The sequence below is a fragment of the Phoenix dactylifera genome, chromosome 14 (assembly GCF_009389715.1).
Source record: "Phoenix dactylifera cultivar Barhee BC4 chromosome 14, palm_55x_up_171113_PBpolish2nd_filt_p, whole genome shotgun sequence".
NCBI lineage: Eukaryota > Viridiplantae > Streptophyta > Magnoliopsida > Arecales > Arecaceae > Phoenix > Phoenix dactylifera.
In genome coordinates this window covers 6,920,460-6,944,931 of record NC_052405.1, presented here as the reverse complement: position 1 = coordinate 6,944,931, position 24,472 = coordinate 6,920,460, and the positions used below count along the sequence as shown (strand labels likewise).

Sequence of the window (24,472 nt, the reverse complement as noted above, 5' to 3'; positions counted from 1 at the left end):
TATTCCCACTCCCCAAATGACCACGGAATCAAATCTTTATTTTTTTTCTTTTCCCGTCACCAACTTTGGCACTCAGCTTTTGGAAGAGGATTCTCCTCCCTCCTTTTACTCCGACACATGATGATGAGACCTGCGAGTTGATGGATTGGACGTACGGGTTCCCTGATTCAAAGCTCTAACGTCCCCATCATCAAAAGGCATCCTCCCACATGCCCGGTTCGAGCGTGGGGAGTCCACCAAGGAGACCCTCAAAAGCAGGTGCTGCCTTCTAAAAGATCACGCCCACCCCAATGCTCTTTTACGAGGGGACGGTGGCTGTCCCCATCCACTCCAGTGAGAGCCCCACCGGCGCTAAATAAAGTTCTTCCGCTGGTTGCAGAAACTTTACTTCAGGAATCAAGATATGCAGCCTAATATAGTACGAGATTACAAGGTAAAGAAGAAAGTTTTGGAGAGAGAGAGAGAGAGAGAGAAGGGGGGGCGTAAAGATTACTGGTCCAGTGGTCCCTCTCTCTTTCTTCATCAGCATTCACTGGTAGCTCCATACGGTAACGCCGTGTGGGGTAGGGAGGGTAGGTCTTTGAGAAACATACATGGATTGATGGAAAGAAGAAAGAGAGAGAGCGCTAATGTTGAAAGATGACGAGTGAGCTCTGAGGACCACATTCTTGTAGAAGCATCACGTATTATGCACCCTCGAAAGCTTCCTTCAAACGAGGCTGAGCTGCCGAAGGCGAAGTGCTTTGCTGGACTGAAAAGAAGGCGATGGTCATCATATTGTTCTTCGTTCCTACACGGAGAATGAATTGGGCCAAGTCAGGGTCCGATACTCTGAATGGGCCGCCTTTGGGATGATTGCTGATATCGCTTGACCAAGTAGGCCTTTAGGAGCTGATTTTGACAAAAGATGTTCCTACGATGTCGCACTAATGCAAAATCTAGGGTCATCGTCTAAACATAAAAATTAGTCAATCATCGATGTAACTATAAAAATGGTCATAAATTTAGATCAACTAAGATTTGATTAATTAATTTATATATGACATTTCGAAGGATTACACTTGGCTATTTGTCGCTCATACAGGAGACTGTATGTGATTTTTTTTTTTTGCTGTAATTAACTTTTTTATAGGGACTAATTTGGAAAATGAGAAGTTAGTCATGCAAGAATTCATCCCCACAAAAATTACCACAGCAAGAAGCAACTTCCTAGGAAAAGTTATTGATAGAATTGACTTCATGATAAAGTCACGTTGAATGAAAGCTTGTCTACTTTTTCTTCCAGTCTGAATGTTTCCTTAAATCCTTATTACCTTACTATATCAACCATCTGATGTGTCAAGGAGGGATGGAGTTATTAGACTGATGAAGAGTGATTCTTTTTTGGTTAATCTCATTCATTCTCTTTGGTGCCCATTCTTTTAATCTTTATTTCCTTTTTCTTTTCATTTCATTATTTCAATCACCAAATAATATTGAACCCTATTATTTGAGGTGTGAAAACAACCTATAGTCTTCCCGTCGATCTAAACTAAGATCATTCCATGGAGAGAAATTTAAAAATGGGTAAACGGCCATGGAGTTGGCTATCTCTTTCTCCTTTTTTTTTGAAAAAAAAATTTTCAATATCCATTTCTGCATATATTTTTACGAAAAGGAATTATTGATCTGCCGAGGAAAACTTAGAAATCAAGATATGCAGACTGATGCACACGAATTTATCCACAGCCTAAAATGTAGAAGTCATAGCTTAGACTAAATTTTTGTTTGTTTTTTTGAGAAACAATCTAAGGTCATTAATCTTAGACTATGCTTGCATTAAATATTTGAATAATCCAGTGTTATCTATAATTCTTTTCCCTCTAATCTATCTCTTTCGATTCCCCTTTGATTTTTTGATATATACAATAAGTTTTGCATTAGAGTTAATTTGTATTATTAGATTGTTGTTGTTGTTGATGAGCTTTATTTTTTTACCAAACATCTTCTATGGCAGCTCCATTTTTACATTAATTTATCGAGGCTTAAATTGTTATATTGTTTCTAATAAAGTCGACAGTTTACTTTTCCCTAGAAAAAAAAGGAGGGATAACTCGAGAATTGACTGGTTGATCGGGTCCTGGCTTTGATGGGTTCAATCCAGATTTAAAAAATTGAGGATCGGTTTGGATCGGGTTTACCATTTACTGCTGCTGGTGCCGGCCGACTCAGATTAGGGAATAAGATGACTTTTGGGGTAATCCCATCAAAAAAAAAAAAAAGACTTTTGGGATACCCCCAACTGTTCACCCACCATGACCGGTTGCACGCAACTCAAGCAAGAACAACATCGGCCATTCGTGCTGGTCACGGTATCGGTTGCTGGTCCGAGTTGGTTGTTACTAGCTGTGCCGTTTAGTTGGCAAGAATTATTCTGGAGTGGGCCTTGATGAGATGACTCGAATGCAGCCCACTCTCTTACTTTTGCATGACCAAAGGCGATAGTTTTAAGGGGGGCCGCGTCCTTCAAGATTTATATAAGCAGATGCACGATTGATTGTGATCCTCATTATATCATCTAATTAGAGCTATAATACCTTCTATTTAACTTAATGATTACATCCCTTTTTTAAGAAGTTATGCACTCTACGCGTATTTTCCTTGTTGAACAAGAACGTGCAATTAGTTAAAAAAAAAAGAGGAATACATATATATATCACCAGAAAGGGAAAGCAAATGAAAAACTTCTTTTGGCAGTATGTGTTGCGGCTCAAAATCCAATCCGACGGATAAACGAGTTGACGGACGAAGCTTCTTTACTCGGTTGGGCTAGCAGAGAGTTGCACGGTGCTGCAGATGATGCGCACCTACAGAGAACGATCATGGAGTCCCTGGGACGTGTCCAACTAGGGGACCCTCCTCTGATGCTTAACTCAAGTAGAGTTTCAAGAGCAAATAGGAGAGATGAAAATGAGAGCAATATAGGAGTGTGGACTTCTGCCTCTTTTCACTTTATGATTATATCTTTGCTTAATCTCCTCGTAGTTGCAGGAAAACCAACCAAAAAGCTTCTCTCTCTCTCTCTCTCTCTCTCTCTCTCTCTCTCTCTTTCTCTCTCTCTCTCTTATATATATATATATAAGCTTATGGGGGTACGAGAAGCGGAGGAACATGACATCAACTTTCTACAAGCAGCAGCTTTTGATTATGTTATTCCAAGGCGCACGAAATAAACTCTTTTTTGTTTTCTGATGGAGTTGGGAGGAAGGAACCCTTCCCCTTATTGCATTAATAAATACAGAAAACAGATATAAAGAGAAACACCGATAACATCATTCATGGAAAGGTAAAGGCATCGTATATCTCGTATATCTCGACCACCAATACAATAATATTACGGGTTGTAGCAGCAATGACGACGAGGGACTCAGAAGAGAGGCCGCCGAACCTGGAGCTCATGAGATGGGAGAGATCAAAGCATGCGATTGGTAGAAGGGAGGAGTGAGTCGCCTGATCACAATATCACACATCTCTATCCCTACTGCACTCAGGTGGCATGACCGGGGAGCGGGACCGGTCGGTGCAGTAGTTGTAGATGGTGTACTCGCGGCGGACCCAGCTGAGGCTCCTGTACTGCAGGCTGTCCAGGTCCCGGAACTCCTTCTGGTCCCACCAGCGCTGCCCCTGGGTGGCGCAGAACTTGGCCTCCACCGACGCCTCGCAGCCGTCGACGTGGAAGCTGCGGTAGGAGGCGATGAAGGGGGCCTTGGACCAGTCGGTCTTCTCGAGGCCGCCCCTCGTCGCCCAGTCGTCGGCGTTCCACAGGCTGGAGTAGATCTTCATGGGCTGGTTGAACGGGAACCTCACCCCCAGGTCCTCGCAGTTCTTGAACACCCGGATGGGGACGTCATCTACAAAGAAACTGCTCCCATGCACGAACCACCCGGAGAAACTACCGTTAGATGATCGAATACAAAGTTCATTGGGCTGTTTCATTCTACGGGGCTCATCACTCTATGTCGACCGTAATAAATGTTGCATATTGATGGTAAGGGAATGGTCCGATCAAATGGCCTATTGATTTTATATGTCATTCCACGGTGTACTTCACATATTTCTTATGGTTGACGCTGTTGAACTCTCCTCCTCGGCCCTTGCAAAGAGGGGATCGATGGCTGGCTAATTTTAGTTCAGTGGCCCATTGGCCCAAGGGTGAGGCTTTAAATCCAGGTTCTTTGGTAGGCCTACTAGGATGAGGGCAAGCACCCTTGCGTACCTTTTTGAGTAGCATTACCAAGGGGAATGCGATCTAGTGGAAGTAGCTCACGCTCCTAAAAGCAACATGATTTCCACCACTTTGGAAAGGTTATAGTTGGCTGTCATTACAACATAAAATTGGAACTTACAAAAGGAAAAAAAAAAAAGGAAAAGGAGTTTGGGTTTGGGCTTCTTAAAATATGAGAGAAATCCATGATAACTCATGGGCACGTTCCCAAGGTTTTGTTTAGAAGCTGAAAGATGAGGTAACACAAGAATAGCGAAAGAAAAAGTTCCAGAGATAATAGGATCAGAAACTTACACGATCTGGTACATGTTCCAAAGAACAGAGTAGGAATGGTAATCTTTGGTCGGGTCAAACCAAAGGTAGATCCTCTGCTCCCTGTCTCCCTCCCCCCCGGTAAAGACATTGGTCTGCACTATATAGGGCTGGTTGGTCCTGTTGCCCAGGAACTCGAAGTCTATCTCATCATGCTCCGAGTTCTGAGACGACAGCTGAACACAAGGACCGCAATAGGATGCATCATGAACAGGGGAAAATGTTACAAGACATCAAATAAACGAAGGAAACTGCTCGAGTTTAGATGGCTGTACTCGAAAACGAATACCACTTACATAGAATGCAGTCACCGTTCCAGCGGAATCGCCAGGGACCAATTTTATCTGCATGCTGAAGTGGCCAAACAAGTAAGAGCCCTTGGACTGGAACCCAGTGCCTGCATTTATATATGCAAGAAAGGAAATAGTGAATAATTAAAAACTCATTGCCTTAGAACTCAGATTTGGGCTGGTTTTGTCGTCTGCTGTTACCGGTATATTTGTCCAAAGAGAGCTGGACCTCGTTGCCACCATTAATGTACTTGATGTGATCATAAGCCCATGTGGGCGCATAGTTCCTCTGGAACGGCACATCTATGGGTTTCCTGGGTGCTGCAGCCATGGCGCTGTCAGAGGCCAGGCCCAGCAAACACAGCCATAGCACCGGAGAAACGAAACAAGAAACCATCTCTCCTACAGAGATCGCCGAGGGGCAGAGAGGAGGAAGGAGTGGGGCTATGGAGTGGAGGAACAGAGATCGCTGTCAGGAATTTAAAGGCAGGAGAGACATCAAATGCATTGCATATAATTATTTCTGCAGCAGAATATATGAATATAATATTATGCTGTGCAGGTATGGTATTTGAATGTGCTTGCTAGCTGACAGCCAGCCATCAATTATTTCTCTGTTCCCCTGGGGTCTTCACCTGTCTGAAATGGATTGGGCGAGCTTGGAAAAGAAAGGGTAAGATATTAAAGAAAGGAAAGAACGGATGCTGCTGTTTCCTTCCGACATCTAGTCCGAGACACTCTGACTACTCTGACCTTCCAAACCAAGCAACCACGTGGATCTCTCTTCAACTAAAGCCCGAGATACAAGTACCCCTGAATAGACTCAACCCCTTCCTACCCATCGGTTTAAGGCTGCGGAGTAAACAAGAGAGAGTGATGAGCTAAACTCAAGCTGCATTTTAAGGCTCAACCAGTAAAAGACCTGTCTCTGAGCTATACTCAGCATACAAAAGTTAGTATAGGCCCAAATTAAGTGACTCACGGGCTAACCCAAGTATGTAGCTAGAGCAAGCTCTAATGTCCCTTGAAGTGATCACCACGTTGACGGTTTTGATATTTTATATTCCATGTTCCATTTCCAGCCAGAAGAGGTCCTCTCCGTTCTGCGGTGTTAAAAGTGTGAGAACCGGAGGTGATGATAGCAGAGGACCGACTTTATCGCCGGTACGCGGTCTCGCATCAACGGTTACGGAAAGGGGGCCGCAGCACGTGAGCCCCGATGCCTGACAAAGAGCGCGACTGAGAGTGGGGACAGGACCGCCACCTAATCCAATTCAGTTCGGGGGTGGGGCACAGGAAACATCGGAGATCAGACGGCAAGCAGATCCACGCGTGCTGATTAAAAGCGGGCACATGCCCGGTACCGGAGCTGCACATGTGCCCACGTTACCCCATTGTTTAGGCCCCGAGAGATAGAAAGGGGCAAGAACGTTCCTACTTCCTGTCGAGGGCTCACTCTGCTTGATTTCGTTTAATTTTATACTTGGCTTTCTAGTTTACGTGGTGAAGGTTGGAACTCGGGTAGCCAATGGACTCTTTTTTTTTTTCCCCCTGTTAAGTGATACATACGTTTTAGACTCAGTTTCTAGTTTAATTTTATACATACGTTTTAGATGGAGAGCTTCACAGGGTCAGGCATCAGATCTGCCATCATCATCGATGCTAAGAATAACTCATCCATATCCCTTTTAAGCCTCTCCGTACTATATATTAGTTATATATTAGACATGGTGAGAAAAGAGGGGCAAAGGAGTTTGGAGCTGCAAGAATGAAACATAGGTAAGGTGCAACGGATCCATCTCTAGGAGCTTAGAATGAGAGATGCCGGCATGGGATAATGATAATGTTTGTCTGCCATCATGTTCGAAAGGGACGCCCTCGTGTAATTGTTTTCAGCGCATGACAATACCAAAAATTTTGTCACTCGAGCATTTTTAGCTTGGTTCCAATTGAGCACCATATATCCCCAAAAATTCTGCCGGGCCTATTTTATTGCATATCTTCTGTACCCTCGTTATAGGCTGAAATTGCGGTGTGGCCTGTCTATTAGTGCCTCGCTCCTGTAGTAGCTACCATGCACCAAGAACAAAATAGAGACACTTACCTAAGTCCTTAGCATAGTACTTATTACCTCAAGTGTTGATTGTCGAGGAACTGACGCAGAATTAGTTTTTTTTTAAAAAAAAAAAAGAAAACCGCTCCTTTAGTAATAGGAACCTCGCGTATATCGATAGATTGTCTTCTGTTCTCAGCAGTGATTTGTAAAAGAGTTGATGCTTCCGACCGCTCTGCCATGTTGATATATTTGATAAATCCAAAAACGGAGACAAAACCTATCGAGAACCCCATGTGCGCCGGCACCAGCTCTATCAATAATTAAAACCACCCCTTCCAAACCGACGGGCGGATACTCCGGACACCGTCCCCAAATCTCCAGTTGATCTCGAAGCCCTCCTGATATTGATCCAGTACCGACAAGACATGTCCTAATGGCAGTGAAGTTGAGTTATGTTCCAGTCCCATCAACGTACTATGATTGCCATGAGTGAGTTGAGATTAGAGATCTTAACACTAGCTAAATGAACCCCCACTCTTGACGGTATGCGAAAGGTAAAGCCCCACTTCAAGGTTCTGAAGTAGGGAGTGGAATTGCATGTCATCTACTTAATACTGAGCTCATCTATCATCATGGCACAACATATACAAACAGAATGGTCATGAAACGGCCACCACCACCATTGAGCTATCACTATAACTTCAACATAGCATCCGTTATTGAACACTTCAATCAGCTAACAAGAATAACAACGATAAACTACAGCAGATAAAACAGTTGCATGCTCAAAATTCCTTCAGGTTCATGGCGACCCTTGTTACCTCTTATCGACTTCCGCTACGACCAACCCTTGCACTAGGGACCATCTAAACTTGGTCATAACCATCGTGGTTACTTCATTGCAGTTTCTAGCAGCTGTCAGTCAACCTTGAAGAAGTCCCTTCAGCTGTCGTTTGACACCACTCAAATCCTACAAAGGGGACAGACACAGCTCACATAGGCATCTCTTACGTCGAACGATCTCCCTCATTGTTATTCTTCCAAGGAAATCTGAGGTCCATACTTCATTGCAGTTTCTAGCAGCTGTCAGTCAACCTTGAAGAAGTCCCTTCAGCTGTCGTTTGACACCACTCAAATCCTACAAAGGGGACAGACACAGCTCACATAGGCATCTCTTACGTCGAACGATCTCCCTCATTGTTATTCTTCCAAGGAAATCTGAGGTCCATACAGCTACACCATGCACAACTTATGCCTTGCTTCACGGCAGAAATTGTTGGTCTGAAATCAGTTATACTTAATTGCCGGAACTCACAAGATCACATATCACATGCAACTCGCTCTGTCCTTGTCATAAGGAACCAAATTACAACGGCACTAAACGAAAAACCCGAAAGAACAGGAGATCATAGCCATATATACATAGGAATAGTACGTGACTTTTTTCATGAAAGACCACATGTTGCGCCTGAAACTAAATCCTGCTCCCAGCCCTTTTTCCACAAATTTCTGTTGACCCCACCCAAGATCTCCGTGGTCCAATGCTTTATCTGGGTGGAAACAACTTGATTTGCAGTATATTACTATCACGATTCCTTCCTCAGTGGCAGATGTGGAGCACCCAACAAAGTCTTTCATCAATGGCAGATAAGGGGGCACACGATAATATCCAATGCACACGAGCATCGCATCAATTCTGTTACATGCATTTGGGGTTGGACCAATACGTGGGAGCTGTTGGATATTAACTTGCACGTCTCATTTGCCATTGGATCTAAACCCTTTCCGATCTAGACGGCCATCAAAACTTAGAATTTTCATTTTCTCCAACCATATTGCATGTATATATTGCCATTCAAGCTAGTCCACAAGGTAAAAAGCTCTGATGGGAGTCATTTTTACCACTTACAAAAGAAAATATTTGAGTGGATGTCACCCTCTTAAACCAAGAGATGAGACAGAGAGAAAATATCTGATGGTAATAGCCATGCTAATGAGAAATGATCCAGACTTTCCCCTTCATTTGCCAGTGTCTTTGAAATTTCTTTGTTCAGGACAGACACCAATCGCAATTCTTGCTTACAAAGTCTTGGTTTCTCTTGTATACCATGAGGCTTAAGTCATGTCCCCCCATGCTTAAGAGGTTGGAAATGACAGAAGCTATCCCAAGATTGTAACAATTTCAGTTCTTGCATTAGAGATATTCAATGCTAAATGGTTTAGATCATGGTAAAAAGAAATGGGGGCAAAAAAACTATGAAAACAAGATAGTATAAAATCAAGGAATAGCATCAATAATCTATCCAAAATAAATAATTTCATGGAAGTAAAGATTTATCTCACTATCCATTAGATGAAATTCAACATCTCATATTGAATTACAAGTATGCATAGATAGCACAAGACAATACCAAACTCACCCCACTAGCAGGGAGGGCTACAACCCATTAAATGAAGGGATGATGTGTTCTGGTTTCGAAGAAGTCCAAGGAAGTACATTTTATGGTTTTTGCATCTTGAAATCTTCAAGAAGCCAATAATCAAGCTGGTCAGGGCTTGTGACTGAATATTATAAAACCTACTAAGGTCCAGATTCAGTCCCATATGTCAACATATGAATTACAGATACTGGTTCAAGCTTAGAACAGTCAAAAGTATTTGTGCTAACTAAAATGCAGCAAATGAACCAAACGATTTAAAGAATATAAAGAATGGGATTGACAGAGTCAATATCTATTATAATAAGTCATACAGAACAATTCAATTCAAGAACCATAATTGAAGTAAACTAACAAAAACTCAAAATTGGCACATACATATGCACAAGAGAAATGATCTCCATGACTCTTTAAAGCTTTACACAACCCTCTAAAATAACCAGTATTTCTTTCTAGGCTTATACCGAACTTGAAGATCTGTGAAACAAGACAAGCAATCATCTACTAGTAAATCAGGAAAGGAGGAAAGTATGTCAGAGGAAGGGAAATAAGTTCTAACAAGCCAAATTCAAGCCTCAAACAAGTCTAACCTGTATCCTAAAATAATTGAAGTATAAAACACTTTCATATACTTGGTAAGAAACTGACCTTGGAGTTCATAAATCGAATTGTAGTGTACTTCAGACCAGAAACTCAGCCATAGCTCTGCATCAGATAAAAAAGTGATGTTTTCAGAGCAGTAACTTGAGATACAGCTTACAAAGTAATCAAGAACCACAGTATTTGCTCTTCATCAAGGTATGTATAAATCTTCTTTATCAAGTTATGCATATTTTCTAATATCATGTTAAATTGACTCCTTCACCAACAATGAGGAGACACTGAGAATCCAAACTTGGGCTGTCCTAAGTTTGCTACATTGTATACTAATGACTAATGAGGATCAAAACCTAAAGCTGATAACTCCAGTTTCTTGAGAGATTATCCAGAACCATTGTGTTTCATAGGAATTGCCTTATCAGCACTACCAAAGTGTTGGCAGAGTCTGGTTATCAATCAGACGTGTATCTCTATGTACTTGTATCAAGTATGTGGTGAAAAATGGCATCATTTCATTTGAGGCTCCGGAGTATTTCACCAAAGAAAATGTGCCACAGATGTGTATTCTTAATTATTCAGATAGGTTCACTTCCAACTCACAATGCCATAAGTTAGAGGTATCATAAGATTTGATATCATTTGGAGAAAAGTCTAACATTATTCACGAACTGGTTTTGGATTTTGGTAGCTCTTAATCTATTTAACCATCCATTTGATGGTTAGGAAGCCATTGTTAAACTCATAACATTACCTCTTTGAGGAGCTTGGTATCGTGGAACAATCTCAACAAAACAGGTCTCTCTAAATGAAGTTAGAAGACATATCTTTGCCACAAACTGCATATAAACAAGCAACATTAGAGACAATTATTCTTGTTTGTGTCAGAATACAAATGCTAGAAGTAGCAACTGGAACATGGTTACGAAAACATTCAGTTTATCAACTCAAAAGTCCTGAAATATCAAGCCAAAAGTGAACATTAGAATTACTCTAATGCATAAGGGGAAAAAAAGAAGCTTGAATGACAACTTCATTACTGACACAGTATCAATAAATTATTTTTTATTAATGAGACCTAAAAAATTGTTCTATATCTCAATCTAAACCTTCATATCTTACAAGAGAAAAGCTACATTCTCAGAACCAGGACCCAAGATGTATCTACATGTGAGTTGATGTTGCACATGCACATTTGTTGTATTCTAAGAAATTCAGTTGCATTGCAAGTATGAGTAAGCAATAGGATTGCTGATGGTGTGCTTTGGCTTTTCCTACAGTTACTGCTAATATTTATTTCTTCTTGCATTTACATTAATTTAGCCTGCATGAATTTATAACAGCATTTCTCGATACAACCATTGCTTGCATGATGTTTTCTAATATAAGTAATATTAACATCATATCAGCATATTTGTCTATTTTTACAATATTGACAATACCATGTATAACTTGATATTTCATCCACATGAAAAAGAGATCTGGCAACATGCATGTGCTGATGAAAATGTAATAATTTAATCCGTTGGTCAAGACAAGTGAAACATCAACAGAACTCCTGTCTTGCAGAATGCAAGAAAACTCCTAGATATACCCTTATAAAAAACGAACATAAGAAAAGAAATTAGTGCAAAAGTAATGCCAATTTTCCGACAGTAGTAAGTCGACTAGTAGTCTCATATTATGAGGAGTTAATTAGATGATTAAGCTCTAAATAATATGACCGATCTTGAAGGTAAGGCGATCTCAAAAGAACAGATATTTTGAAATTATATGGCCCTAAGTTTTTCTTGACAAAAATATTTAAAGTATAACTGTCCACAAAAACAAGATAAAAAATGGGCAACATGAAAGATAAAGTTCTAAGATTATGTATAATTATATAAAGGAGTCTTCAAGCCTCTGTAGAAGCAACAATATAGTTTAAAAGTTAAGCAGAAAAATAACAGACCTTATCAGCTGCTGCTTGTAGTGTAACATGGTCTCCCCATTCACCAGATCTGAAGAATGTGACAATTTAATACTATAAACATCATTGCAGCATGGTGAAAAGAATAGTTAAAGAGCACAAAACACAAGGTAATACCAAAGGAACAGATATATTTGATTCAGAAAAATGATCAAGGGGAAAATCAAAAGCTGACTTGGGAAAAGAATCCTACTTGGCCATTTTCTTGTAGTAGTGCTTGTATTTCATGGGAACATAAGCTTCATATAGAGAACGACATTCTTTCAGCTGGACATGGAAACATCTATAATGTAAGAAAATCCACACTGCCCATTTTTCAGGCCCTAAATAGCAGGAAAAAAAATGTCTCCATTGCTTTACAATCAGGAAAACAAATGCAGATCCTCACCAAAAATATACATTAAAAACAAATAACGGTCACAAGTATTTTAAACCAGATGCAGAATCCAATGACCAAACAGCCTCCTGCATATCAATCTAAAAGCAAAGAATAGGGCATCTTGATCTTTATCAACATGCATTTACCGCACATCACCTTTTTGCCTTGGTATAAAATAAATCATTGCATGTAGTAGAAACAAAAAAAGAGGGTAGTAGAAAGTCAGTATGGGTGTGGAGAGACGCCTTTACTGGACTATAAGCTTCCAGTTTCCACAGTTACTTGTGCATGAAGACAAATATGAAGAGAAGACGAGAGTGGAAAAATTTAGGTATACCTGCTTTACTATCTCTTTTCGAACATGTTTGTGATGGTCTGGTGATCTGTACATCTGATCTGAAAGTGCACGGAACTGCAAGATGGAGAAATCAAGTACCAATACTCCAATAGATCAAAAGCTTCAGCTTCATGGCTTTCAAAAGAAGTACATCACATGCCAATCATATAAACAGCAATATGATAAACTAACCTGACAATTGCCATCCCCCGAGACCTTCACTTCATATAAGCCATAAGCATTTAGCCTAGCAGAGAATGATATTACACAATTGCTAAGTATGACAAGTAAAAGGAGGGAAAAGATCAATAGATAGAATTACACTTTAATTCCGTCATGAAACATTAAAGTTATCAGTAGCATTTTAAGCATCTACGATGATTTCAGAAAGGAGCCTATGCAACACAAAAATGAATTTTATGCTGCTTTATGAAGGAAAAATGAAATGCTATTGCTGCATGCTGGATTTATACATTAGGATGGAAAACAAGGTTTGAACTTCTTTTTCCCTTGAAACATACACATGTTGTAATATATGGGGCTAAACATATCTTCAAAAGAAAATGTGGACTAGCAAAATAAACCAAACTGGAGCAATATTGAGGGAAAAAAGGGCACTGTGAACCACAAATAAAACCATTGAAGTAGCATTGCAATAAGCAGAAGCCCTTGGAATGGAAAACAGAAATAGAAACATCAGCATGTGCTAGCAGGCAGAACATTGAAAGCAAGTTAAACATGTAAGATTTTGTCCAACAGAAATGCGGCATAACCTAAAAAATGCATGTAGCTGTCTTCTTCAATGAAAAAAATATAGTACTATCAGGTTTTATTAAATCAAAATTTTGAAATGGAAGGAATTTGAATTGATTATGTACTATAGTCATTGTTTAGAAGGAATATATTAATTATCCCATTAATAAGTTGCATTGGAGGTTACCTCTGGAGAAGACGCTGGTGATCTAGACTGGCATCACTCAATTTTGGAATGAATGAATTTATCCGGGGGATATGCTGCAGGTATGTCATATCATGGAGAGTATTAAAATGAGCTTCATGACCTCAAGATCCTAATGTACACCAATAAACAAAAGAACAGAAACTGGGAGAGGTCCTGATTCGAATCTGGGTGGTGGCATTGCACCTTATTTCTTCGAAAAAAGGATAAAAGATATATAGACAAAAAGAAATTGGAAAAATAACCTACTAAAAGAAGCACTTAGGCCAAACCCCCAAGCTTATTCTTAACCATGAGAAATAATGGGCAATTAAACAATACAACTCTTGCATTGCATTAATGAATTATAATCTTGCCCATGCACACCAGGAAAACCAAGTAGATTTCTGAGTGATAGTGATGAAAGACCTACTAATGGTAGGAATCAAGAACACTTTACATTATGAGTAACAATGAAACAAAAAAATTCTGATATACAATATATCTTATGTTTCTGTTCAGTGTGATGGTAAAATAACATCCTGATACAAATGGGTTTCATCGCCGAACTGATCATGTGATATTATTAACAAGTTTTATGTTGTTTGGTAAGAAAGCCACTCGAGGCATGAATTTGGTGCAAACTCAAAAGACAGTTGCAACGTTTTTCAAAACCTTGGGGCTACAAGCACTTCTGAAAGCCCAAAGAGATTGATGCATGTTCCAGAATCATTACAAAAATCAGAAAGAAATAAAAAGAGTCCATATCTTCCCCCAGAATAATGAACGAGGCAGTCACAGTAAATTTATAAATATAACACAATGATAGACCATCATTAAAATTGAGCAATTACAGCATTTCAAGCATCGCCCTCAAGTACAGGTTGCTCTGCCATATACTAAATTTACAATTATTTAGCACATAGAACTGTTGCACTTGCCGACAAAGCCAAGTAGACATTTTCAAGAAGACTTAAATATGTATATGAATGAAGTGTTCTTAACATCAAGGAGATGTAAAAACAAGCAAATATTAGTCAACTAGGCAAGCTTCCCATAATATAAAAAGGTAGAAAAATAAAAAAGTAAGCTAGTATCATACAGGGACAGAGGACAGATTTGAAAGTCGTCTAGCAACTGCACCATCTAAGCCAGCATATTCTTCTGAAAGAACAAATGCAATCATCCCGTCATCATCAGTATCGTTTCTTTGGCTGCTTATTGAAGTCGAGCTAGAAGAGGCACCTTCATTCTGCGTTGCATATGTCATCGTGCAGCCTGGAGAAATTAGGAGGCTTCTTTTAAGTAATAATCATAAATTTGATAGCCCCTCCATATATATGAGGAATTTAAGATAAACTTTCCCTTCAAACAGATCAAGCTAACATTTCAAGAGAAAGTCCTATTAACAAAAAGAACTTCATAATCTAACGTAATAGTGATTTTTACAAAAAGAGAGTTTTATTTAAAACATCAATCACATATTTCAGCTGAAAACACTCCATAATCTAACACAAAAACAAGAAAGATGCCAAATTTCACAGACCAACGAAAACTGTTGACATGTTGATGTCTGATAGAAAGCATCTAATTAAGCGATTTGAATCGATACTGTATAGAAACGTTTGGCCACATCTGCCAAAAGCTTTGCAGCATGGGCACAAGGTCGAGCATTAATGCCAAACTAACAAGACGAATAAGAAGAAGATCAAAGCAAATCGTTTGTGCTAACATTTTCATTTTCTGAAAGAAGTATCAAAAAGTTAAATAATAATACCAGGAAGGTGTACATATAGTAACTTTGCAAGATCAAAAATATAATTGAAATTAAATTGAGATCTATACAGAAACATGCCCCCGCTAAAATTTAACCATAACTCACGGCTTCTGATCTAGGAATCTATCAATCATTACTATCTCTGGCCTTTCTCTCCATTACGATTTACGACTAGCCGTGTGCTATTCCTGTCCGTATTTTCCGAAGTCATTAGAATGGCTCATGTTCAACCCATGATAAAGTAGTCCCAATTGCAGAAAGCATGTGGAAGTTTCATTGGGTGGATAAATAGGATTGGAAGGGAGATAACTAGAATAAGAAAGACATCTAGTAGTTCCAAAGGATGTGGGATATTGAAAGAATCAAAGAGAATCTAATACAAAAGCATTTAAAAGCTCTCATATTTGTAGTAGCTTTAAGTGAAGACTCCATGGTTTAAAGGGAAAAGAAAAGGCCATATGTCATCGGCCTAAATAGAGCCTTTAAAGATTGGGGAATGCTGCAAAAATACTAGCCAAGGCTAAGCTGTTGTGTTCTGATTAATAACAAGAAGTCTCCCCTATATTTCTGTTCTCAATAGCTACATAATAGGTCCATCCTATGTAATCCAAAATTTGGCAACCGGACCAAGAACAAAGGTGTCATAGGGTTGGGCCAGCTCGGTCAGCCTGAAAACTCAGAACTTACATTCATAGGTTAGACCTAGGCTCATCTGATTGAAGCTGATATGAGTTCAAGACAGGCTCATATCTGGGCTCTAAAAAACCTACAACTAAGCCAAACTTTTACCCCAGCTAAGTCCAAAGAATAAGATAAATACATACATCTAGTTATGAAGCCGATGTTGTAATAAACACAAAGTAATCAAGAGATACGAAAAGCAATTTCACAGAGTCCACCATGGAAAACGGGAAGAACAAAGTAAAATCAGCTAAAATTTCGTAAATCTTTTTCAAATATTTGGAACAAGACAGGAGAAAAGGTTGGTTTTCAGAATCCATAAATGGTGACATAATAATAGTCCTTTTCCTAAAATTGGCTGCTTGTCCCCTTCCTTTGGCCTTATGCATTTCTCTCCCAAAAGTAAATTGGTATGAGGCTTTTTGAGCCCTATCATACTCATGCAAACCCCGCCAGAGAATAGAAGATAATCCACTGAGGGCTATGACACTTGTTATACTCATGCAACCCCTGTCTTCAAACAACCATAGTATCCTCAAGAATATTTTACTTGGTTATAAACCTTGCAGCTATCATGCATCCTTGAGACAAGAATTGCGCATGCATTTGTTTATAAAGAATTTTTTTGATACTGGAACAATCTATTTCTTAAACCTTGCTTGAAACCTAGATGTATAATCTACATAGACCAATTTAATTGATGGCCCCTAGAATTGAAGTAATGATGCCAGTTCACACAGTAGGATAACTTTAGGGTTATGATATTACAATTACATATAGTGATCGATAGGGCTTGCTTACAGCCATATCTACAAGAACTCGGTGAGATTTTCAATAAGCTCACCATCAGCAGTACTCCAACAATTCAGTTCAGAATACCAACAACTAATTTTACAGTGGCCAATTACCCAATCAGCACTGGCGCCTAAATAAAAGCATTTCACCACCCAACCTTCATTCAATTGAAACGGCATCCTAAAAGTCACAAAACCTCGCCACTAAAATACAAAGATGGATCAAATTCAAAAGCTTAACAATTTTTTTATTACAACAAAAGAACCTCTAATCTTTGAACCCTAAATCCTAAATCTGATTCTTTCAAGAAACCACCATCAGATATTCACATAGAACATTCAGGTCGAATCTAACGACAGTGAGCTCAAAAAATTCACAGTATCGATAAGAAGAGATCTTGCAAAGATCAAAAAATACCAAGACAATTGAGGGGGAAAGTGAAGCATACCTGGAGAGAGATCGAAATGGAGAAGACGAAGCTCGCCGGAATCAAGAGGATCGTAAAAGGAGGGGGGAAAGTGGGGGATCCAGTCAAGCAAGGGAATCCGTCAGAGAAAGAGCTTTGAACGCTTCCTTCCTTCTTTCCTTCTCTTCCCTTGAATCCCTTCCCTTCTTGCGTCGATACCGCGTGCGTTCCAACGACGGGCGGAGAAGAAAACGGGAGAGGAAGGTTCGTGGTGCGGTGGGGGGATAAAATAGCAATTTTTTCGAGTATCTGTCGATTTTCCATTTGGTATGGTAGTTGGTGGTGGTGCGGCGAAGGATGCACGAGTTGGGATCATCTTTCACTGCGGTTGCAGGACGGGGCCCAACCTCAAGAGACCCAATTCCTTCCGCTCATGCAGCCACATCCAGTCACGTGTCATGTAACTGTCTGCGATTCCTTTTATCTCATGCAATACATGAGAGCCGGCTGCAGGATATACCCTTGTTTCCACTCGATTGGCCTTTCACAACATTTTAGTTTTTTCTATTTTTTTAATAGATTTTTTTTTTTTTGCTAAAATGGAGGCTGTTGCTGGAAATTGGACCCGGGGGCGACCGTCGGCTGAGGGAGGAGGAGCTCCGCTGCTGGTACGGCGGGCGGTGGATCGTCGGCGTGCGGCTCCTTCCGGGGGAACCTGCAAGAAGCCGGTGGCCGGGCTTTCCGGCGCCGGCCCTCCGATGCCTAAGTCAGAGGAGGCCAATATGTTCTTGGAGGAAGTAGTATGAATCAGAGTTTTTTGTCTGCCTACCAGCCAGCCCCCCTCTAAAATGGAGTGGTTTTCCTTTTATAGAGAGGTACTGGATTACCGGTGAGATGATGGAGCGAGGTCGTCGTACAGTTTGAGCATGCCGCACGATCAGGCGAATTAATACTGTAGTGGAAGACCACGTCGGAGTCAGGAAATTGTCCCGGCTGATTGAACACTGCCGTGCTGATTTGCCATGGAGAACTGGAGATCCGTAGGCAGCAGGCGACGTGCGCATTAATTGTGGAGTAAGTTGGAGGTCTGGAGAGGCCACGCGTGATGATTGTTGGCAGTCGTAGCAGGGTATGGTCCTGGTTGATATGCTATGGCGTGGCCGGCAAGCAAAGCATGGTGCGGTAAGGCTGCTGCAGGGCATGGCCGCAGCATGTGGACGAGGTCGGCCTTTTGAGATCAGCTCGGCCTTCTATGATTAGCCTTCTGTGCTTGGCAGCCTTCTGGATGAGCTCGGCAGCCTTCTATGCTCGGCGGCCTGGATGAGCTCGGCCTGGATGAGCTCGGTAGCCTTCTGTGCTCGGCGGCCTAGATGAGCTCGGCAGCTTCTGTGCTCGGCCTTCTGGGCCTTAGCCTTCTGAGCTCGGCAGCCTGGATGAGCTCGGCCTGGATGAGCTCGGCAGCTTCTGTGCTCGGCCTTCTGGACTTAGTCTTCTGAGCTCGGCAGCCTGGATGAGCTCGGCAGCCTTCTGTGCTCGGCGGCCTAGATGAGCTCAACAGCTTGGATGAGCTTGGCAGCTTCTGTGCTCGGCCTTCTGAGCTCGGCAGCCTTCTGGATGAGCTCGGCAGCCTTCTGTGCTCGTCGGCCTAGATGAGCTCGACCTGGATGAGCTCGGCAGCTTCTGTGCTCGGCTTTCTGGGCCTTAGTCTTCTGAGCTCGGCTCGGCCTATGAGCTCGGCTCGGCCTATGAGCTCGGCTTAGCCTTATGAGCTCGGCAGCCTTTGTGCTCGGATCTGGGTGCCTTAATTGTATTTGTGGGGTGGTCTATTTTTCCCCCAACAGAGGCATCATACATATTTTTTATAAAACTTTGGATGCTAGTTTGTAGCTTCTTCAAAAATTGTACTTCCAAGCAAATGTCGATCGGCTCTACTTCGAAGAATTCGATCAGGCTCTTTTGACCAGCACTGAAAATCATCAACAGGCACACATAGAAATACAAAGTTAGAAGGTTATGCTATTACTATCGGCCAATACAATTACACGAATATGAGTACACCGCCAATTCAATTGATACTTTTAAGGAGTTCGCTTGGCTCCTAAGGTTAATAAAATTCTTCTTTATCATCGACCCACCCACCGAAGCTTCAAAATAATCTAATATCTTTTCTACTACACTTTATTGTCTATTATAGCAGGGGTAGAATGTATGCAGCGAGCTTAGGCCTTTTGTGCGGAGGTGGTTGATAAGAGTGGAAATATGCCAAGGATTTGCTCTAACTAATTTTAAAAAAGTGAGTGCTCTGGAATAGCTTAAGGTCGGATTGATGGGTTCAGTCATAAATTGCCATCAAAGGAAATCCACTGTGGTGGTGACTGCGATATATATATATTATATTTGTTAGTTTAGTTATCATCATAATTTGTAAAATAGGTTTGGTCTCATGGAGAGTAGAGCTTGGAGGCTTAGTATCGGTGAGGACTTTCTGACAGACTCGTTGGGGCTATAAGTAAATTGAAATACTCCAAATATAAGATATATGTTAAAGAACCCAAAATGTATTTGTCATTTGGCTCTCAACTAGTGCACCCCAGGTGAATGTACGGAAGAAGCTTAGGTGAATGTACGGAAAAAGCAATTTCTTCGGTGGTTAACCAAATCCCTTAAGAGCCATAGTTTATTTTAGTCTTTCCATCGAAATACACTTTCCTGCTTGCAAACATTTTCAAAAAGATATTTCATCAAAGTCTGCATTTTTTTACTGGAGTATCCAGTGTTCTAACACTCCACAGCAATCCAGCTTCCAAGGACGAATCCGAACTATTAGATTTTCCTTTTGAAGTTTGGACCAATTATTGAATCAGCAGCCTCCATTCAAAAATCCAACTCATTGATTGAGTGATACAACTCTAAAATTTAGCGTATTGGGAGGTCTAGAGTTGCAAGAGGAGGGCTATCCAGTGATTCTAATATCCAGCTCAGCAATCACCGTTTTTAAATTTTTTATTTCTTCTCAGAAGGAAAAAAAAACTGAGCTTCATATGACCTGATCCGCATACAAATTTTTATCAGATATTGATGAGATCAAGGGAGATCGGCCTCCGTCCCGTGCGTCCAGCGCTACGACGGGATCTGCCGCCCTCCGACCTCGTCCTCACTGGTCTCAAACAGCGGAGGCGACTGCTTTTCCTCAGAGATATTGTTCGCTTTGAAGGGGGTTTCATAGTCTCCTCCCAACGCACGATTTTGTCCCACAAAAAACGTCTCTGAAGAGAAAGGGATAGCCCCCCTCCATTTAGGGAACAGATCTCTCCACTATCTAGTCGATGTGGGACTAAGTTCGGATCCTTTATTTTTACGATAAATATATTTTTTTCTCACTCATTTACCCTCCTTCGGTGTTTCTTAGAATTTTTAAAATTATGTCATACTGTTATGTTATTTAAGATATTTCTATATTACTTTAAAGACTCGTATTCTAAATAATTCGTACTAAGGACTGAGTTAGCCATTCCAAATCTCCTATCTTATAAAGTGCAAGCAGCCATTAGCGAGCCAATTTAATCTACTTTGATGCTTGCGTCCTTGATCGCAAGTCACCGCTTACTAGAAAAATAAATACAAGATGCCACACGCAAGTGATGCGACCGCCTGGTGTCCTTGTTGACGCGTCGCATATTCTTATAATTATCTAACAAACGACAGAGCTTAGCTTTTTTCGTAATGTAGATGATATTTGAAACAATGATTAGTAACGCAATGTACAAAACTTCCCAAAGTTTTTAACGTATGTTGTGCAAAGAAAATGGCATAAACATGCTGAAATTCTTCGCTTGAGAGGATAACTAGTTTACTATTTTCAAAAAGATTAAGTTATACATGTACGGCACGGAGGTGCCTTGTAGCCTTCTCAAACGTGTGGAAAACTACCACCATCTCTTCTTCTTCTATACTTCGGTTGCTTGTATTGCTTCCCAACGCCCATGGGCCATGGTATATGAAGCTTTAGACTATTTTTTTTTTAAAAAAAAAGATATGGAATAGGTGGAGTTTGATTTCGTTCATGCATGCGAGTCGGCTCTTGGTCCTTTTTCGCGCTTTCCTTTGGTTTCAACGGCATGAACGCGTGCTTACGAACTCTTTCATCGGCTATGTGGTTTTATGACAACAAACACGTTCGCAGCCGACCATTTGGATGTCAAAGGAGGAACTTCATACTCAGGAAGGAATCCGAAAGAGATTTCGCTATGGCTATAAAAAGAGAGATTAGATGGCGACCAATGTGATAAGAAATGACCCTTGCATGCCACGTCAGAGAAAAATCAAAACGGAATCTTTAAAAATCTTCCTGGTTTAACAGAGTTCTACGTCTCTCTTGGAGATAGGATTTTGCGGATTTGTCAACCCACCATCTTCACCTTGGAAGCAAAAATACACTTAAAAGAGAGACATGGAGGTGAAAAGAAAATTTTTATTATCCAGATCCCATCATAGCTTCCAATTGGAGCGACTAATACCATATGTCATAAGAATGCTAACATTAAATGTTAAGATAAATTTAGTTTGCTAGAATTAGAATAGATCGGAATGAAAATCGAATGATCAGTATCAGAATCAAAATAAAATTTAAATATTAGAGAAGAGTCAGAATCGAATTTTGGATGATTGAGGCATTTCTATTCTCTTTTGAAATTGAAATAAAAATAAAACTTTCTCCACTCAAATGGCTGTAATGGAGATCACTTACTTATTCACGTTCGCATTCTAAAGTCTCACCCTCCAACCAAGCATGCCTCTAATTCATTCTAACTTTTAATTAAAGATGCATTGTTGCTTACAACTTTCGATGCAAATCAATCCCAACCCGAACAAAGAATACTGCCCATTTGCGAGAATATTGTTATATCATTTCATCAAGGCTTCCTGGCCGTCGGTTCTTGGCAATCTAAAAATGTAGCCCATGTCCACTAATATACATTCCTCTTCAACACGTACGTCAAAAAAAATAAAAAAATGGATAGGGGGAGCTGACTCACTTTTTCCATACTACCTCCAAAAAAAAAAAAAAAAATGTAGCCCATGTGCCTTGATACATTCTAAGGCCATCCTATAAAGTTAAACAGAAACATAGGACACTTTCAATTAATCTTTATTCATGTTATTAATTTTCATGATTGGATTGAGCAGTTTCTTTCTAGATACGTGAGATCCTAAGTTTATCCAGCTTGAGGATTTCCTTGCCTGGATTTCGTTGCTTGGACTCCTAGCCAACCTAACCTTTTTTTTTTCTTTTTTTTGGGAAAAGGATGGACCCATTGTTGGCTCAATGGATTGGAGTCAATAATCCGACTTGTGAACATAGCGATCCAACTTAAATTGTCAGAGTTTGGGATTAGCAGAGGGGGTTCCGATCCAACTTTATTAAGTCTCTATATTGAATGAATGTTCATAAATTTTTCCTGCAAGAGCTCAACCTGTCGCATCAAATTACAATTAAATATTTTATTGTATAGTTTTGCTTACAAAGTTTTGCAAAATATGCTATATTAAATATTTTAAATCATTTCCAATCATATCAATTTTTATCTATTTTTATGTCCACAAGTTATCTCATTCAAAATCGTGGATCTATTGATATTGTCAAATGCCCAGGGTCAAATTTCTGACAATTTAAGCTAGCACAGATGTCCAATTGTCGATTAAATGAACCAATTTGAAACGTCTTGCCAACAAAGTACGGATGAAACACAATTATCCAGTTGTCAATTAGATGAACCAATTTGAAAAGTTTTGCTAACATAGTATGAATGAAATACAAGTTGCCACAAGAAAGGGATATGGCCACCTCCTATCCTATATATGTTGTTGTTTAGGTCTGATATGATCTTAAAATTCTTCACCTATTATATAAAGAAACGCTCTTTTTAGTTGTGTTAAGAATGATGCATTGTGTAAAGCAGTAACATAGTAAGCCTAATTTCGTGGACATTTTGAAGTACCATACCCAACATCGCATTGGTGTATATATCCCAAAAAAAAAGAAAAGAAAAGTCTCTATAGAGCATAAATAATTTAAATATTCCCTTAGAAAAAAAATTATGTAATATAAAGCACAATATTACTATGATGTGGGGGTTGGAATGACATTGGTATGTCTTTCTTAGATTTTATGTATCGAATGCTATGCACGACTAAATTAAATAGAGAAGAAATTACATGAGAAAACTCAGTTTTCAAAGAGAGAGAACGACACAACCTTAGAAATTGGCATGACCATGTCTTTTTTTTTGTCTATTCCTTCAACATGCATCCAGAGTATTGTGTGACGAGGAAATTCCATGGCAGGAGAAAATATGCTCTCATAGCCTATCATTACGCATGCGATGGGGGTGCCTAATATTTTATAAGAAAATACGATTAGAGAATCAAGAAAGAACCACTGTTGGAGCGATGATGGAGGTTTACATTATTCAATGACCTTGATATTCTTATATTGTGCATATTATTCAATGACTTCAAGATTTTGCAAAACAAATATAAATAAAAAGAGCTAGCCCTTATTTCATGTTACTATTAACTTTGTGGTCACATAGAATGGATGTGCATGATGGAATTTCAATTTAGTTATGCCTTGGTTGTATCATACTCATGTATTTTTTTTTTCTTTTTTCTTCTTTTTTGTTTTTTTAATGACGAGATTGAATGAGACTTGATGGGAGGCAAAATAGATTGTCCTACTCCGGCGTAGAGTCACCCAATTCCGGTTGAGCAAATCTTAAGATCGAGCATGCCAAACTTTGGTCCCGCCAAGAGCCAGGCCGACCTCGAACCCTGCCGATGGCCGAGTCGACCTCAGTCAGAGGCCAGGCTGACCTCGAACCCCGCTGAAGGCTGAGCCGACCTTGGCCTGAAGCCGAGCAGACCTCAGCCCTGTCAACCTTGATCCCGTCGAAGATCCCCTAGATCCCATACTCAGGTAGCCGAACGACCAGATCGTGCGATGTGGCAGACCTAGGAGCTTCCGTAGCAGATCTTTCTGAATCGTGGTGTTAAAGGCCGGTCATTATGACAGCCACTTCTGAAGGCAGGGTATTGATGACTGGCCCCTCACACCACCAAGTAATGCCTCGAAGTGAGTGCGCACATAACGCATTAAAGAGCTTCCTCGACCACTTTCGTGACATGGTGGACCCTCAGAATAAATTTGAAAAGATATCTCCCGAATTCTCCGCCC

The 24,472-nt window shown here is 40.3% G+C and overlaps 2 protein-coding genes across 4 annotated transcripts; both read right to left on the bottom strand.

Moving 5' to 3' along the window:
- Positions 1–3,202: 3,202 nt before the first annotated feature.
- On the bottom strand, positions 3,203–5,393 carry LOC103698901 (xyloglucan endotransglucosylase/hydrolase protein A-like). The gene is made up of 4 exons (XM_008780951.4): positions 5,068–5,393; positions 4,873–4,973; positions 4,559–4,752; positions 3,203–3,901 (listed from the first exon to the last, which is right to left on the bottom strand). The coding sequence occupies exons 1-4, from the start codon at positions 5,261–5,263 to the stop codon at positions 3,502–3,504; spliced, it is 891 nt and encodes a 296-aa protein (XP_008779173.2). The 5' UTR covers positions 5,264–5,393; the 3' UTR covers positions 3,203–3,501.
- A 4,211-nt stretch (positions 5,394–9,604) lies between these two features.
- LOC103698900 (OVARIAN TUMOR DOMAIN-containing deubiquitinating enzyme 12-like) lies at positions 9,605–17,646 on the bottom strand. 3 transcript variants are annotated; one of them, XM_039133474.1, is made up of 10 exons: positions 17,281–17,640; positions 14,682–14,857; positions 13,583–13,656; positions 12,835–12,889; positions 12,643–12,717; positions 12,120–12,193; positions 11,909–11,957; positions 10,712–10,796; positions 10,009–10,065; positions 9,607–9,837 (listed from the first exon to the last, which is right to left on the bottom strand). In XM_039133474.1, the coding sequence occupies exons 2-10, from the start codon at positions 14,847–14,849 to the stop codon at positions 9,791–9,793; spliced, it is 684 nt and encodes a 227-aa protein (XP_038989402.1). In that variant the 5' UTR covers positions 14,850–14,857; positions 17,281–17,640; the 3' UTR covers positions 9,607–9,790. The 3 variants fall into 3 exon arrangements, with proteins under 3 accessions (XP_038989401.1, XP_038989402.1, XP_038989403.1); XM_039133475.1 differs by having other exon boundaries at positions 9,823–10,065; positions 14,682–14,743; positions 14,825–14,857; positions 17,281–17,646; XM_039133473.1 differs by having other exon boundaries at positions 9,605–10,065; positions 17,281–17,643.
- Between the last annotated feature and the right edge of the window lie 6,826 nt (positions 17,647–24,472).